This window comes from Carcharhinus amblyrhynchos, unplaced genomic scaffold (genome assembly GCF_965287045.1).
Source record: "Carcharhinus amblyrhynchos unplaced genomic scaffold, sCarAmb.v2.hapA scaffold_49, whole genome shotgun sequence".
NCBI classification, from domain to species: domain Eukaryota; kingdom Metazoa; phylum Chordata; class Chondrichthyes; order Carcharhiniformes; family Carcharhinidae; genus Carcharhinus; species Carcharhinus amblyrhynchos.
In genome coordinates, this window is record NW_027649790.1 from 2,179,493 (window position 1) to 2,194,935 (window position 15,443).

At 42.5% G+C, this 15,443-nt stretch overlaps 1 protein-coding gene across 1 annotated transcript in view; it reads left to right on the forward strand.

Moving 5' to 3' along the window:
• The window catches only part of ilvbl (ilvB (bacterial acetolactate synthase)-like), a 46,368-nt gene extending 38,442 nt beyond the window's left edge, over positions 1 to 7,926 (forward strand). Inside the window, exon 15 of the mRNA XM_080182221.1 lies at positions 828 to 7,926. Coding sequence (XP_080038347.1) covers positions 828 to 1,006 — 179 coding nt within the window. The 3' untranslated portion in view covers positions 1,007 to 7,926. The remainder of the gene's footprint in view (positions 1 to 827) is intronic.
• The last annotated feature ends 7,517 nt before the right edge of the window (positions 7,927 to 15,443 follow it).

Sequence of the window (15,443 nt, forward strand, 5' to 3'; positions counted from 1 at the left end):
AGCCCTACACCATCCCTGCAGTGGGTCAGCTAATATGGCACAGCTCAAGGAATAGCACCTGAACTCTTCCAAGTTGTGCAGTACATTTGTAAGCTGAACCATGAGAAGATGAGGGTTGTTGAGAATGATCATTCTGTGCCATTCGATTGGTGATTAACTTGGAAATCACCAACTTTTACTTCTGAATGATTGAATCCTACAATGCAGAAGGAGACCATTCGGCCCATTGAGTCTGCACCGACCACAATCCCACCCAGGCCCTATCCTTGTAACCCCATGCTTTACCCTAGCTAGCCATTCCCCTGACACTAAGGGGCAACTTATCATGGCCAATCCACCTAACCCGCACGTGTTTAGATGGTGGGAGGAAACCCAAGCACGGGGAGAATGTGCAAACTCCACACACAGTGACCCAAGCCTGGAATTGAATCCGGGTCCCCGGCACTGTGAGATAACGGTGTTAATCAGTGTGCCACTGCTTGTGTGATTGTTAAGCTCCAAAGTAAAGGGGAGGAAACCACGAAAGAATTGGCACGAAGGCTTCAATTGAAGGGTGTTTAGATGTCTCTGGAGTGTCCAGTTGTTTCCAGGTTCCCACTCGAATAAGGGAATATTGGAGAATATAAGTGGAATAGTTTGATCTTGGGTTCGGACATATTTCGGCACAACATTGAGGGCCGAAGGGCCTGTACTGTTCTATATCCTATAAGGCTCAAGCCTCTTCCCAGGAATCAGGACAGTATGGTAGAGGCTGCCCTCACTCCAGTTAGCGTGCCTCATGAGGACATGGCAGAACAATGACCTTCACGTATATCTCCTCTCCACAGATTACCATACAGTTGCTGAGGGATTTGGCGGTAAAGGCTTTTTATTGAACCGAGAGAATGAAGATCAAATGGATGATTTAATCAGGGCTGCTCAAGTGGAATGCAAGAATGGGAATCCAACACTCATAAACGTCCTCATAGGAAAATCAAACTTCAGGGAAGGTTCCATTTCTGTGTAATAGCAGCTTCTGTGCAGATCATGGATTTGATGTTTCTTGTGTGCCTTGCCTCATTATACCCTTGTCCTAACAGTGAAGCAGAGTGGTAAAAGTTTGTATATAATCAAGCGATGACATTTACTGCACAAGATATCAAATCAAAGACTACACTAATGACCACGGGCATTCTGATTGGCTTTCTGTTATAGTGTCAATTCTATGAATTTTTAGATTGATCAATGTGTTTACGTTTGTTGAATTCCTGATAGTTGTACGTCACTGGTTAATTGTGGTATTCGTTGTCCAGCCTGGAGGCCACTTGTACGAGATTCCCTTTGTCTGAGGGGCTTTGGAAGACTTGCTGCTAGGGGTGTTTGTGTGGGCTGCCACACTGTGGTGTACGGACTGAGCTGGAGTATGGTGCTACTCCGTCTCTTCAGCAACGGAAAGGAATTCTGTCTGTAAGTGAGGTGATTCCAACGCAGTGAATCAAAGGGTCTGGCTAAAACATAGCCAAAAGCTTTTCTCAATTTTTCTCTTTTCTCTTTTGTTTGTTAAGTGCTTGGCCTCCAGTGTGCACAGAGCGTGATCAAACCCAGGAGCTGGTTGTTGGATTGCACGTACAGCACAACCCATCTCACCCCACTTCTCTACAGAGCAGCAACTTCTAGGTCCATAACCTTTCTACTGATACTGTCCGCTTTGAATTCAATTCTTCACACGTTCCATCCATCATCTTTTTCAAAATCCCCATCTAATTCCCTTTTCTAAATGGATGAGCCACTTGTGGTCAAACCATTTGATGTTCAAATCAACTTCTAATGAAAGAACATATACAAATTAAGAGCAGCATCCAGCCTGCTGTGCTGTTCGATAATATCATGGCTGATCGGATTGTGGCGTCAGTTTCACTTTCCAAGTTCTACTGCCTTCCAATTTACCTCCTTTAGCCTTTGACTCCCTTGTCAGCCAATGATCTTTGTACTCAGCCTTAAAAATATTCAATATCCCAGCTGCCTGTGCTCTCTGGGAAAGAGAATTTCCCAGGCTTTAATGACCCTCTGAGAGGAAAACTTACACCTCACCTCTGTCTCAAGTGGGAGACCCCTTATTTTTAAACCATGTCTCCCACAAGGGGAAACAACCTTTCAGCATCCACCCTCAAGTCCTCTCAAGGTCTTGATGGTTCAATAAGATCAGCTCTCATTCTCCTAAACTCCAGTTGGTATAGGCCCAATCGCCCTAGCATATCCTCACAAGACAACACTTTCATCTCAGGAATCCCAGAGAGGGGGATTTCTTTTCCCCAGTATTTACCTCCTCCTAATGATGATCCCGAAGCTGTGATCTGGAGTGTTTCCCAATCAATTGAAACATTTACTACTAATTGTCATGATTTGGGGAAATTGCACACAGCGGTCAGCACTGCTGCCTCACAGTGCCAGGAGCGCGGATTCACTTCCAGCCTTGGGTGACTATGTGGAGTTTACAGGTTCTCCTGGTGTCTGCATGGTTTCCTCTAGGTGCTCTGGTTTCCTCCCACAGTCCAAAGATGTGTAGGTTAGGTGGATTGGCCATGCTATGTTGCCCCTTAGTGTCCAAAGACGAGTAGGTTAGATGGATTAGCCATGGTAAATGTGTGAGGTTATGGGGATAGGGCAGGGGAAAGCGGCCTGGGTAAGATGCTCTGTTAGAGAGTCGGTGCAGACTCGATGGGCTGAATGGTCTCTTCTGTAGGGATTCTATGATCTGCTTTGAACCTCTCTTACTCTTTTAGCTTGAAAAGCAACTTTGAGCAAATAGAAGTTATTCCATTAGGAAGGATTTCAGCAAGTAACAGTTCAAAAGCTATTCAATGGTTTACAGCCCTCTGCAGTCCCTTTACCAATCATTTGAGTAACAGATGGTGGCAATGCCTATGTAAAGTTTGTTGCGGTTGACAGCGACTATTGTTTTACATGCTGCAGTGAAGCTGGTGGTCATCTGAGACCTGGTCTGGTTCAGCTGAGAGTTCCGAGATTTTCAGCTGCTAACCCAGTGGGTGTTCCTGAATGTAAGGGGGCATCTTAAAAGAAGAATCTTAATGGGCAAATCTGAGTTTCTGATTAATGCTGCTTCTATTCCAAGAGAGGACCAAGAACCAGATGATTGGTGCTCCTGTGTTGCTTTTTGTGATGATCAGCTGCATAACAATGGGATTTACAGATGCACTTCCTGCTTCTACCAGTGCCCAGTAATCAGCTTCTGAGAAAACAAGGTGGCTGTCCACATGAAAAAGGCATCTGCTCCCCAGCTGATCCCAACCAATCTACGGATTAAATTGATCCTGGTGGTTTTGTTGGCTGCTGATGTAATGACCCTCACATTGTCCTCCAAGCTCAACCAAAACCATCAAGAAGGCAACTAAACTCAGCTCGATGATGCTACAATCTAGAAATGCTTCCCATTTCACTGTCATCCAGTGAAAAGAGCTTTGTCTTTGTGACCTATCCTCACTTACTCCTGCCGTTATTGTCATGAATCTTCACTATATCCACAGATTTAATATCCTGCTTATAATGGGAGTGTTGTATGCAATACTCCCAGCCGGAGCTAAAGCAGCGCTGTAATAACTCAACATTGCCTCCTGGTTTTCAGGTTCCATCTCATCTGTTCCAAATCTAGAACACTACTTGTCTTTTTACCGTCTGCACTTAAGATTTCTGTATCTGAATCTTAGTTCTCTCAGTTCCTCTCTTGCTTTTAATATAGCCATGAGGTGGAAATGCCAGCATTGGACTGGGGTGGGCACAGTAAGAAGTCTCTCAACACCAGGTTAAAGTCCAACAGGTTTATTTGGAATCTCAAGCTTTCGGAGCATTGTCCCTTCATCAGGCGATGAAGGAACAGCGCTCTAAAACAAATAAACCTGTTGGATTTTAACCGTGTGCTCTGAGACTGCTTACTCTTAATATAGTACACTTCCTGTCCCTGCAGAAACAGTGAATGGGCCATTCTCTACATTGATCTGTATCTGTTAAATCTCCAGGTCTTCCTTATTTATTCTGTCAGTTTGTTAGACATCCTAATTCAGCACAGTTCTACCCACTTGTATCAGTGTGCTAGAGACCATTCTAAATTTGTCAACAATGTGGAAATATTGTACAAGTGAAACTGAATCATCACTGAATTTCTTTTAAAGTTTCTGCGAAGTTTTAGATTGTTTTCTTAGTTTTGTAAAATTAATTTTGTTTAGATTAATACCAATAATTTATCCGGATAATTAGCTGCTTCCATTTCTTTAATGGTTGGGATGTCTGCATTCCTTTGTGATGCGCTAACCCAACTAAACCTTGTTTGGATTCCATCAATGCCTTTGGAACTCCTCACCCTCCGGACTGTCATCTTGATTCTTTCCTGCGGCCATGACGGTTCCGTTTTACCGTTGCTGCATTTGACTGTTCCAGCGCATTCACAGCAGGATTTTGGAACACTTTTTTTCTTTTGTAAGTCACGAGCTTCCTATTGTACCTTGTTGTTGGTGTTATCTTCAACGCTATTTGCCTGCAAAGGCGTTGGAATTGCCACCTTGTGGATCACAGTGGGAGCCACAACCTTTTTGAATAGTTTTGTTTTCCCAAGCCCCAGGCTTCCTTTAAATTGTTCATTATTCCCCATGAGGTTTTATCTTCAGCTGTAGCCTGGCATTGATGGTTGCCAATGTTTTGAGCTAAATAATTCTGCCAGCACTTACTGTTTGGAATAATTCCTGCATTTATTAAAAGCGTAGTATTTGGAAGAAAAAACACCAATTTGTTAGCTCAAAGATTATGATCTCAGTGTTTACAGAGCAGGTACTTTCCAACTAAACGTTGTCATCTTTTGATCCATGTTGTACAAATATCCAATGTCATCTAGGTTTTGGCCTCAATTTACTGGTAGATGTTTAATCTTTCGTTAAACATTTTGTAATAGGAGAAGCTGTAGCTTGTGTTCCTGATCATGTTGGCATTGACAGGAATCTGTTTACCATCAGGACACCATGCAGGCTTTGCCCTGATCAGGGCTTTCTCCTCCACATCGCAGTGTAGCAGACTTTGGTGAAGAGTCTTCCACTTTGCTGCAAATTTTCTTCCGAACCTCTTAACCCATCCAGGAGCGACACAAGCCATCTGGTGTTGGAGGTGCAATCCTTTCCCAACCTCTTGCTAATTGGCCTTGAAAACATTCGGAATAGGAGGAGGTCATTCAGTCTCTTGTCCCAGTCCGCTGTTCAATTAGATTGTGATGTGGGGACGCTGGCATTGGACTGGGGTGGACACAGTGAGAAGTCTCACAGCACTGGTGCTCTGAAAGCTCATGCTACCAAATAAACCTGTTGTACTTTAACCTAGTGTTGTGACACTTCTTACTGTTCCAATTTAGATCATGGCTGATTTGCACCTCAACTCCATTTTTCTGTTTTAGCAGAGTTTCACTTGATACTCTTGCCTGATAATCAGCCTTAAAAGTGCTCATTGATTTGTGCCACTCACAGTCCTTTGAGAGAATTCCAAATTTCTACTATCATTCGTTTAATGATGTGATTCCTGATTTTGCTTCATAACATGTTAACAGGATTTGATTAAACAGAACCATCTCTCTCAGATTACCACTCGTGTCTGACCTCAAAGCGATATCAACCACTGTCTTCATATTTTGCAGTTTCTCTTTCCTTTAGCTGTGATATGTACATTCCTGATTCCTCCTCCCTCCTTATGCACAAGACAAATTTCCGCCATATCATTAAACCAATTTTGCAGAATCTTTTTTGAACTTTGCATTCTCAAGTTGCTTTAATTGCACAATATTTATTTTCTCTCATTCTTGATTTCTGTATACCTCAAGTCTTTAGGAGCCATCTTATTTGAACTCTGGCATTTACAACATGGTCCATTTATAGATTGCATATCACACTTGTTCACATGTCACAGCGTTTGACACAAGTGGTAATAACGACAGGTTTTACTTCTGGAGATGTAATGTTGAATCAGCCATGTCAGCTCCTTTATTAACATGATATGTTTTTGATAATCGGCAGGGAGGGGGTTAGTCCTTTTCCCTTCGTTGAAAAAAATGGAATTTTAAGAAATGGCTTTGGTTATTTTAGTGCAGAGGATGAGTATTGTTGAAAAAAGAGACATTGTTGTCGAAGTTTTTCCTCTTGCATTCATCAGGACCATTCGCAAGAATACAGTGCAAGAGAAATCAATGGATTTATACTTTGGTTGGTAAGTGGACTCTGCTCAATCAGCATTCTCTTCTCACAATATAAATTTGTTGATTTTGCTTGTTATTGTATTCTTGCGAGATGAGTGCACGAGAAGCTTCAGTAACAATGTCCCTTTTTCAACAATAAATGGGCTTGAGTTTTAATGAGTCGAATTGTAACTGGAATCTTCTATGCATTTCTCTATGATTCTGAAATTAAGCCATATTCATGAACCGGATATTAATGTCAAAAGCTTTGAGACCAGGCTGTTTGCCTGCGAACACATGAACAGATTCATATGAAATTCCTTGTTCTCAGTCTCATTCTGATGAACGGTTTTCCTAAAATAGTTAAGGAATTTAACTCTAATGTGTTTTGCTCGTGTTTGAATATTGTAATTTTAAGACTGAGGTAATTAAATGAGGATGAAACAGGTGTGGTAGCGATCCTTCGCCCATAGATGTCTGTAGTAATCCTTTGGAAGCACGTTACTTGAACCTAGTGGTTGCTCAACAGTACCACAGTAACCTGTCTCTATGACTGGGTGCCTCGATTTCCTTCTAAAGAAGTTGCAATGGTCATCCATTGAACAGTTGGCTCGGTGGCAAAACAGTTATACACCATTAAAACTCAGATGTGAACGGAACCCCACCTTTTTAAAAAAAAAGTCATTCTTTTCTGTGTAACAAAGCCAATGTGCAGAGTGGACAGGGCAAGCTCTTAACTACCTTCTTGCTCCAGAAACCAATTCAAAATCAGATTGAATTCAATTCATGGTCCCCACAAGAGAGACAGAGAAGATCTAAGCTGACTAGAAGAGGCATTACACCTGATCTTTCACTTGATCTGAGTCAAAGGCTACAAAGCACATTTTACATTGAATAAAAGTTTTAAATGGTTAACATTACAGTTATGGGTTTGAGATTGTCCATTAAACTCCTTTTTGTTTGACTATTAGGTGAAAATTGGGGATCTTTGAAATTAATACTTTGAAATTAATGGATTTGGTAGAGGGTAATTTTCCTGGGGCTCCCCACTGGAGATGATGGTTCTTGTTTATGGGGTAATGAGGGGTATGTATTTACATTCTTTAAATGGTACTGAAATAGTGTAGTTGGCTAAAGCTTGTAGTTCAGTGTGTTGCTGGTGTAACTGGAAGATGGTGGCTTTAGTTCCACAGACTGTTTGTTACCTTGGATTTCCTGCTTCAGGTTTATTGAGTGTCAAGATGGGTGGGGGTTGGTGAGGGCGGGCAGTGGGGGAAATGGTGTTGGTGCTCCCTGCATCCTGCCATTCGGACTTCATGTAGCTTGGGTACTCTTTGCCAGGCCTTGGCTGTGCCAGAGTTCTTTCCCATAAGACTGAAGCAATGTGGGGCACCTCCGCACTTGAATTAAGGGTCCGCCAACATTTGCGGAGCCTCACAGATACCACTGACTTGAACCTTCTGTCCCTTCCCTAAAAGAGAATTTGACTTCTGGTGCAGCGTAGACAGAAGGAATTGAGAAACACCAGAAATTGGGATGGCTTTTTAACTCCTAAACAGTTACCTATTTACACTAGATTTTAAAAATTCTTAATGAAAGAGACCAAGTTTAAATTCAATTATGGGCACTTGTGGTCTGAGTTAAGTTCTACCTCCATTTAATGTTAAAAGCTGTGTTATACTGTACTTTTATATGTATTGAGATATTAAAGTGCTTTACTTCAATCTGAAACTCACTTGTGTGACTCGTTTTGTTTCAACTCTTGTCCCCAACGTGGGAATATTATTGCCAAACATAACTGTGCAACATCTGGCTCTACTTTCCTGTCTTTCTTATTTGTAAAGTTGAGTTTGGAATGTGATATTGATAAAGATGTGAAAAATTGTAAAAGTGATAGAGGGGGAAGAAATGTTGCGTGGTCCCTTTAAAAGCTGGCCTCGTTTCCGTGCTTGCAGTTTAAAATGCAAAACAGATCCAAAGTCCAGACTGAAACATTTGTATCAAAGTGTCAGGCAGTAGTCTTGACAAAGACAACATGTTGTTGTTTGAATTTTGCCCAACAAATTTAAAGCAGACACTTGGCTACCAAGAACCTATAAGACTTGAATTTGACGTTGGGGGAAAAAAAAATCAGACCAATCCTATTGCAGGAAAATTGATAGGTCATCACAGGCATAAAAGAGAGTGTCAGAGGGAAAACAGGATATAGCAGCTGCCACCTTAAATCAAGAGGGAGAGAGTAGTTCTCCACCCTGCCAGTTTTATATGTCTCTTAAGAGAACACACCATCTAACCAGCAAAAGGTACAAAATCAAAAGAACTTACAGACAGAAATCAACTGAGAAACTCCAGAAGGTTCCGAAAGACACAAAACCAGGTTGTATATTTTGAGTGACAAAATTCTCTCTGGTTAATGAATGGATATTGTACTTATTTGAACAGCATTCCAGTCAAATTTTATTTTATTCCATGTGTTACTTGTTAAAGTTTCCTGTTAGTTAACTAAATCATTAAGTGTTGATCTTAGTGAGTGTCTGTTAGTTAACCACTAAGTGTTACTGAAGGACAGTTCACCTTCGCGCACACCTTTAACACATTACGAGGCAGAGTATTCCTCTTTGGGGGTTCATCATTACTTCTTAAAAGGTGGTCAACCGTAACATTTACCACTGAGTTGTTTGCTTAGTTAGGTGGAGGCATTGCCATTGTTTTGTGACAGTGAATTGATAGCAATCAGTTCTGAGTCAGAGGGATTTGGGTTTAAACCCCACTCCAGGACTTAAGCCCATAATGTGGGCCAGTACATTAATCAGTCACTGTAAATGGCTAATCGGGAATCCAGATATGGCTAATCTGTAAATAATTGATCAAGTGATCTATCTGCTCATATAAAAGCAAAATACTGTGGACGCTGGAAATCTGAAATAAATACACATGCTGGAAAGAGCAGTTTTGACTATGACTGTGGAAAGATGACCAACGTTGGAATCTATGACTATGACTGGACCATAGGATCTTGAGCTCTGAAGAAGAGTCATACGGACTTGAAGTGTTAACTCCATCTCTCTCTGTCTCTCGCTCTCCACAGTTGTTGTCAGACCTGCTGAGTTTTTCCAACATTTTCTGTTTTCATATTTCTGCTCATATTTGCATATTTGAATCTTTTTGTGTCTTTTTTTTGGTAAAATGATGAGCTTAAAAGCAACTTGAACACATTTTGGAAGAAAGGGTGGAGCAGAGGGCATTGCCATTGCTGTGCCTGCTGTATCCCCATTTAGATTGGCAATTATAGGAGGCACCTGTTCAGGCAAATGTTAAAAGATCCAGTGTCACTATTTGAGAAAGAGCAGGGAATTCTCCCTGCCTCCTGGACATTCCTGATTCAACATCAGCATTAGACACTAACACAGATTTGGCAGTCCCTTCCGTGCTTTAACCCATTCCCAGGGAGACAGTTTTGATGAAAGGTCACAGATCTGAAACATTGGCTCAGTTTCTGTCTCCACAGATGCTGCCTGACCTGCTGAGTATTGTCAGCATTTTCTGTTTTAATTCTGTCATCCAATTTTGCTGCTGTCTGTGGGATCTTCCTATGTCAAATGAGCTATCTAATGTGTCTCTCTGAATCAGCTCTGAAGTGGTGAAGGTGGCCCCTGTGATGTGAGAAGTGCTATTTGAATGCCTTGTGTTACATGTTGGGCCAGGTACTTCAAGGTGTTCTATGAAGCTTGTCTGACCTGTAACATTTCACTTGAATTTGGCCAGGATGAACATGAGGTTTCACTCCAGTTGTGATTCAATTGACCCATGAGGGCCTTTTATCAAAAACAAAGGTTAATTAAGAATATTCTTGACATGTGTAGTAAGCCAATTACAAGCAAGAATCACAACAGCCACGATAATGTGTAACTCCTAAGGAATAGCTCTGATGTGTTCCAACCAAAGCCAAAATCCAATACAGAAACCCCTCCAACTAAACACAGTACAACATAGGTTAATGCCAACTTGTTACTGGAATTCAGCCTTCTGGGTTAAGTGCTGAAAATCCCTTGTGAAGAAACCCAGAGGAGGTTGTAGTCCAATCTGTTTCCCAAAACACAGCTGCTTTAAGGCAGGATGGCAGCAAGCCTCTCCTTCAGCTAACTGATAATAAATAGTTCCAGAACCAAACAGGGAGAGAGAGAGACTGCTTCTTAGCTTGCTGCTAAACTGCTACAAGTACACACTGCCCAAAAGAAAAAACCTTATTGCCTGACTGCCACAAATGAAACTGAAAGCCCTTTCACCTGACTGCCACAGCTTAGCTCTACCCCCAATGACATTGCTGAAGCTGTAAGCTGCATGAGTTTTTAAAAAAACCCTTAAAAGTACACTCACAATACACTGTCCTTGTTAATGTAAGGTTGTGAATTGGGTAAGACTGATTTGCAAAAGAAGAACATTGTGCTGTTTGTCAGGAAATCTTTTTTATCATCAACCCCAGGGCTTCCCTCAGGAGATTAGCCTGCCGTTCAATTAGCCACTCTCATCTTTCCTTACGTGCTTATTGAAGCCTGTTGCTTCATGGCGCCAGATGTTTTCTCTGAAGTTAGTTCCCCTTGCTGCCTAAGCTGCAGTTTGATGAGATGTCCACAAGAGAGATCCTGATTCTGTGGCAGACCACAGATATCTAAGGGCCAGTAGTTTACAAGCAGGAGACTGGTACAGGGTATGGCCAAGATGCAGTGTGTTAACTAATGGTAATGCATTGCACACGATCTGCGGTGTTGGTTCTTGTCACTGTTGTAGCGTGCGTGGATTCAGCTGGACCAAACTGTGAAAGTTGAACTATGTTTGAACACTTTTTCTCTCTCCGATTAACTTTTATTGCAATCTTATAGTCTCTAGGGGAAACAGAAGTTGGTGGAAATCTGGGGGCAGCTTTGTGCTGGTATAATTGAACCGAGTATATAACATGTGGGCAATCCAATCTCATCCGTTTTATACCCTCACTAAACGTGACAATTAGCCCAGTGAGTGAGGGTCAAGCAGGCCGGTGCACGTGGGAAACCAAACTGCCAACCATCCCACAGCCCAGTTTACTTACGGTGCATCGACTCAGGCTGTAAGCTAAGATTACTTATTCTTCTACCAATAATAGTCACTGAGACACTTGGTTGAACCAAAAGAGAGAGGCAAAAGTTCTCCCTTTCACCGCGGCACCTGCCTGGAATTTGGACAGCGAGGGCCACGTTTCAGATTGTAAGCAGTGAGAGATTGAGAGTGTGACCTGTGGCACTGAACTCGCAAAATATGTATCTACTATAGGAAAGCTGAGAGCTGCGCACATCAGGGCCAGCATGGTGGCACAATGATTAGCACTGCTGCCTCAGTACCAGGGACCCGAGTTCGACTCCTGGCTTGGATCACTGTCTGTGTGGAGTTTGCACATTCTCCCTGTGTCTGTGTGGGTTTCCTCCGGGTGCTCCGGTTTCTTGCTACAGTCCAAAGATGTGCTGGTTAGGTGATTTGGTCATGCTAAATTCTCCCTCAGTGTACCTGAACAGGCACCGGACTGTGGTGACTTGGGGATTTTCACAGTAACTTCATTGCAGTGTTAATGTAAGCCTTACTTGTGACACTGAAAAATAAACGATAATTTGGAAATATATTGGCCATTCCTTCACTGTCATTGGATCAAAATTGAACTCTCTCCCTAACAGCACTGTGGGTGTACCTACACCACATCTCGAAGGGCAATTAGGGATGGGCAATAAATTCTGGGTCTAGCCAGCATCACCCATATCCTGTAAGTGAATAAACAAAACATTGAGGGAAAGATAAAATTGCTTTTTATTTCCACATCGAAAAATAGATGTCGTGATGTGGCTGTTAATCCATTCGCGATGCTGCGTGGAGAGATTTGATATAATCTCAGCCCCTGTTTGTAATGTTCACAATATTGTGCTCAGAATCCAAACATTTTTAGCATTAAGCATTTCATATTTCTTTCAACCGATACAAATGTTTGTACATCAGGATGCACCGATGGTGCGGTGCTGTTTTAAAATTAATTTTAGCAGGCAACATTTTGCAGAGTATTTCCTGCTCCCAAACTCTTCTCAATCCAATTTACCCCTAACCTAGTTTCATATTTGTGATCACCAGCTGAGTTGAACTGTTGAACTTAAGGCTGTTGGTGAGTTGCAGTACATGACTGCTATTCAGTGTGACGGTGCCTAGCGAGCGGATCTGTTGGAGCAGAGACAATTGAGTCAGGGGATAACAGTTTTAATGGAGGTGTAGATAGTAGCAGGTATGGGTAAGGTTCCCATTACCAGGCCACACGGATTTAAAGTTTTGTGTGAGAGATGCAGGAGAAATGTGGGGAGGAACTTTTCTTACATAGTGAGCAGTGATGACCAGCACCCTGGGGCTGGTGGAAGGAGAGGAGGTATGGTGGCACAGTGGTTAGCACTGCTGCCTCTCAACCTGGGTTCGATTCCCAGCTTGGGTGACAGTGCGGAGTCTGCATGTTCTCCCTGATTTTCGTGGGCTTCCCCCGGGTGCTCTAGTTTCCTTCCACAGTGCGGAAGACGGGCTGGTTAGGGTGCATTGGCCGTGCTAAATTCTCCCTCAGTGTACCCGAACAGGCGCCGGAGTGTGGTGACTAGGGGATTTTCACAGTAACTTCATTGCAGTAACTAATCAATAAATCTAACAGATTCAAAAAGAAATTGAATGTGTATTTGAAGGAAATAAATTTGCGTGCTGCTAAAGCAGGGGAGAAAGGACCGGTATGAACTCGAGGGACTGAGCCCACCTTCTCCTGTGCCATAATGATTCCACGATTCTTGAAGTTTCATTAGTGTTGTTTTAAAAAAAATCCTAGATTTTCCCTGAGTTTACCCAGGGATAATTTTGTTTCTATTTTTCTCCTAATTTGTGAAGTTAAAACTAAATATTAAAGGAAGGCAGCCCAAAAGATACCCTGATGTTAACTGAATGATAAAATAGTGACTTTACCTGAGAACATATAAAATACCAGTGAGTAAATAGCCTGAGCCAGTAGATGGCAGCCTTGCCCTGGCTACAGAGTGAACCTTAAACTGACTAATGGTTTTCACAGGCTTTCTCTGGTTGTGTTAAAGTCGGCCACTTCAAGACTTGAATAACAGGTTAGGTGTAAAGATTTGCATTCTAATCAGTAATCTGTATACTGTCTATGCTTTATATGCTCTGTCTGAGGCCAGAACTCTCCATTCACCTGAAGAAGAGGGAAACCTCGAAAGCTAGTGAGTTTACTATCAAATAAACCGGTTGGACTTAAACCTGGTGTTGTCAGACTTCTTACTGTGTTTGCCCCAGTCCAACGCCAGCATCTCCACATCATGTGTTGAATAAAACAAGAAGTCTGACAGGTTAAAGTCCACCAGGTTTATTTGGTAGCAAATGCCACTAGCTTTTAGAGCACTAGTGCTTACTGTGTTTACCCCAGTCCAACGCCGGCATCCCCACATCATCACTGGGTCAGTGTCAGTACCACTACACCACCACCACCTCACAAGAACATAAGAAATAGGAGCAGGAGTAGGCCATCTAGCCCCTCGAGCCTGCCCCGCCATTCAATAAGATCATGGCTGATCTGAAGTTGATCAGTTCCACTTTCCCGCCTGCTCCCCATAACCCTTAAATTCCCTTATCGATCAGAAATCTATCTATCCATGACTTAAACATATTCAGCGAGGCAGCCTCCACCACTTCAATGGGCAGAGAATTCCAGAGATTCACCACCCTCTGAGAGAAGAAGTTCCTCCTCAACTCTGTTCTAAACTTATTTTGAGGCTGTGCCCTCTAGTTCCGGGGGACTAGTGTAATTTAGTCTCAGCTGAATAGGCTGTGGGGTTGCCCTCTGGAACCTACCACCCCAAACATTACCAATGACAGATAATTGTGTAACAATTACAGAGGCTGAGTTCTGACTGGAATGAAGTTGTTATAATGTAACGTGCATAGGATTACCATCCCTCTAGGATAGTCCTGGAGTCTCCTTGATTTAAAGGTTACTCTCTGGACACGAGACCAGACAATTTCGAACACATTTCTCAAGTAAGAAACTGTAGAAATGATCCCTAAAAGCGTGAGCAATTCTGAGAGAAAAATAGAGGCACCAAACAAAAATGTGGTTTATTCCCTCTCGTTACGAACCACACTGATGTTAAATGCAAGGGTATCCCAAAACCCACAACAGTATCTTGGAACACCGCTGTACATGTGGTTTCCTTTGTATAATGTGAAGAACAATTTACAATCCAGTGATGAAGCAGTACAGTTATTGTGTGAACAATTAATAAAGAATATTTATTAACTTAAAAGAAGAATAAAAACACACACGACAAGAAGGACTGTAATCCTCTATGGCACTTAACGATACTGATGGCTAAATTTTACATGAAATTATCCCTTGGTACCCAAAATCACAGACCTCGCCTGCTAGAGTGAAAAGAGGCCATGTAGGCCCCCCCCTAGGAGGGTAGGAGGTAAAGAGGGTGCCCCCTGGGCATTGTCAGCCTGGCTGTGCCAACCTGGTCCCCTGACACTGCCTGAAGGGCAAATTGGCAATGGCCAAAGGGAATGGTCACAGGGAGAAAATGCAGACTCCACACAGATAGTGGCCCCAAGCCGGGAATCGAAGCCGGGTCCCTGGCGCTGTGAGGCAGCAGTGCTAACCACTGTCGGGATTAACAGGGAGGAGTGAAGGGTGGGGGCTGGGGGTGGTGGGACATGAATCCACACTATTCTTCCTGTTGTTTTTGTGCAGTTTCTACAAAGGTTCAATTGGTTGAACTTACACAATGTGATGGCAGTAGTAAATGTTGATGGTGGAGAATATGTTTGTAACTTTAGCAAAGACATTGAAAAGCAGAATGATCTTACAATGTAATTGGTTTACTATTGACTTTGCGTTATATGACATTAACCAATGAACCATATCCATATCCCATACTATCTTCAGACTGGGCTATAGAACGTTGCCGAGTGCCTGCTACTTGGACAGGAATGGGGACATTTCCATTTTGAGATGGTGATGTTAGCTCATTGATTGAGTAGATTTTTCCAATGCCCTCTGTCTCTGCCTTGGGTGGAGTATCTATCATAAATGATTCAGTTGGTTACCAAGGCAACCCCTCTCATTGATGAGTGTTGTGTTGCTTCGGATGTTAGGCGGAGAGCTGGCAAAGGCAGACTTTGTGCCAGCTTT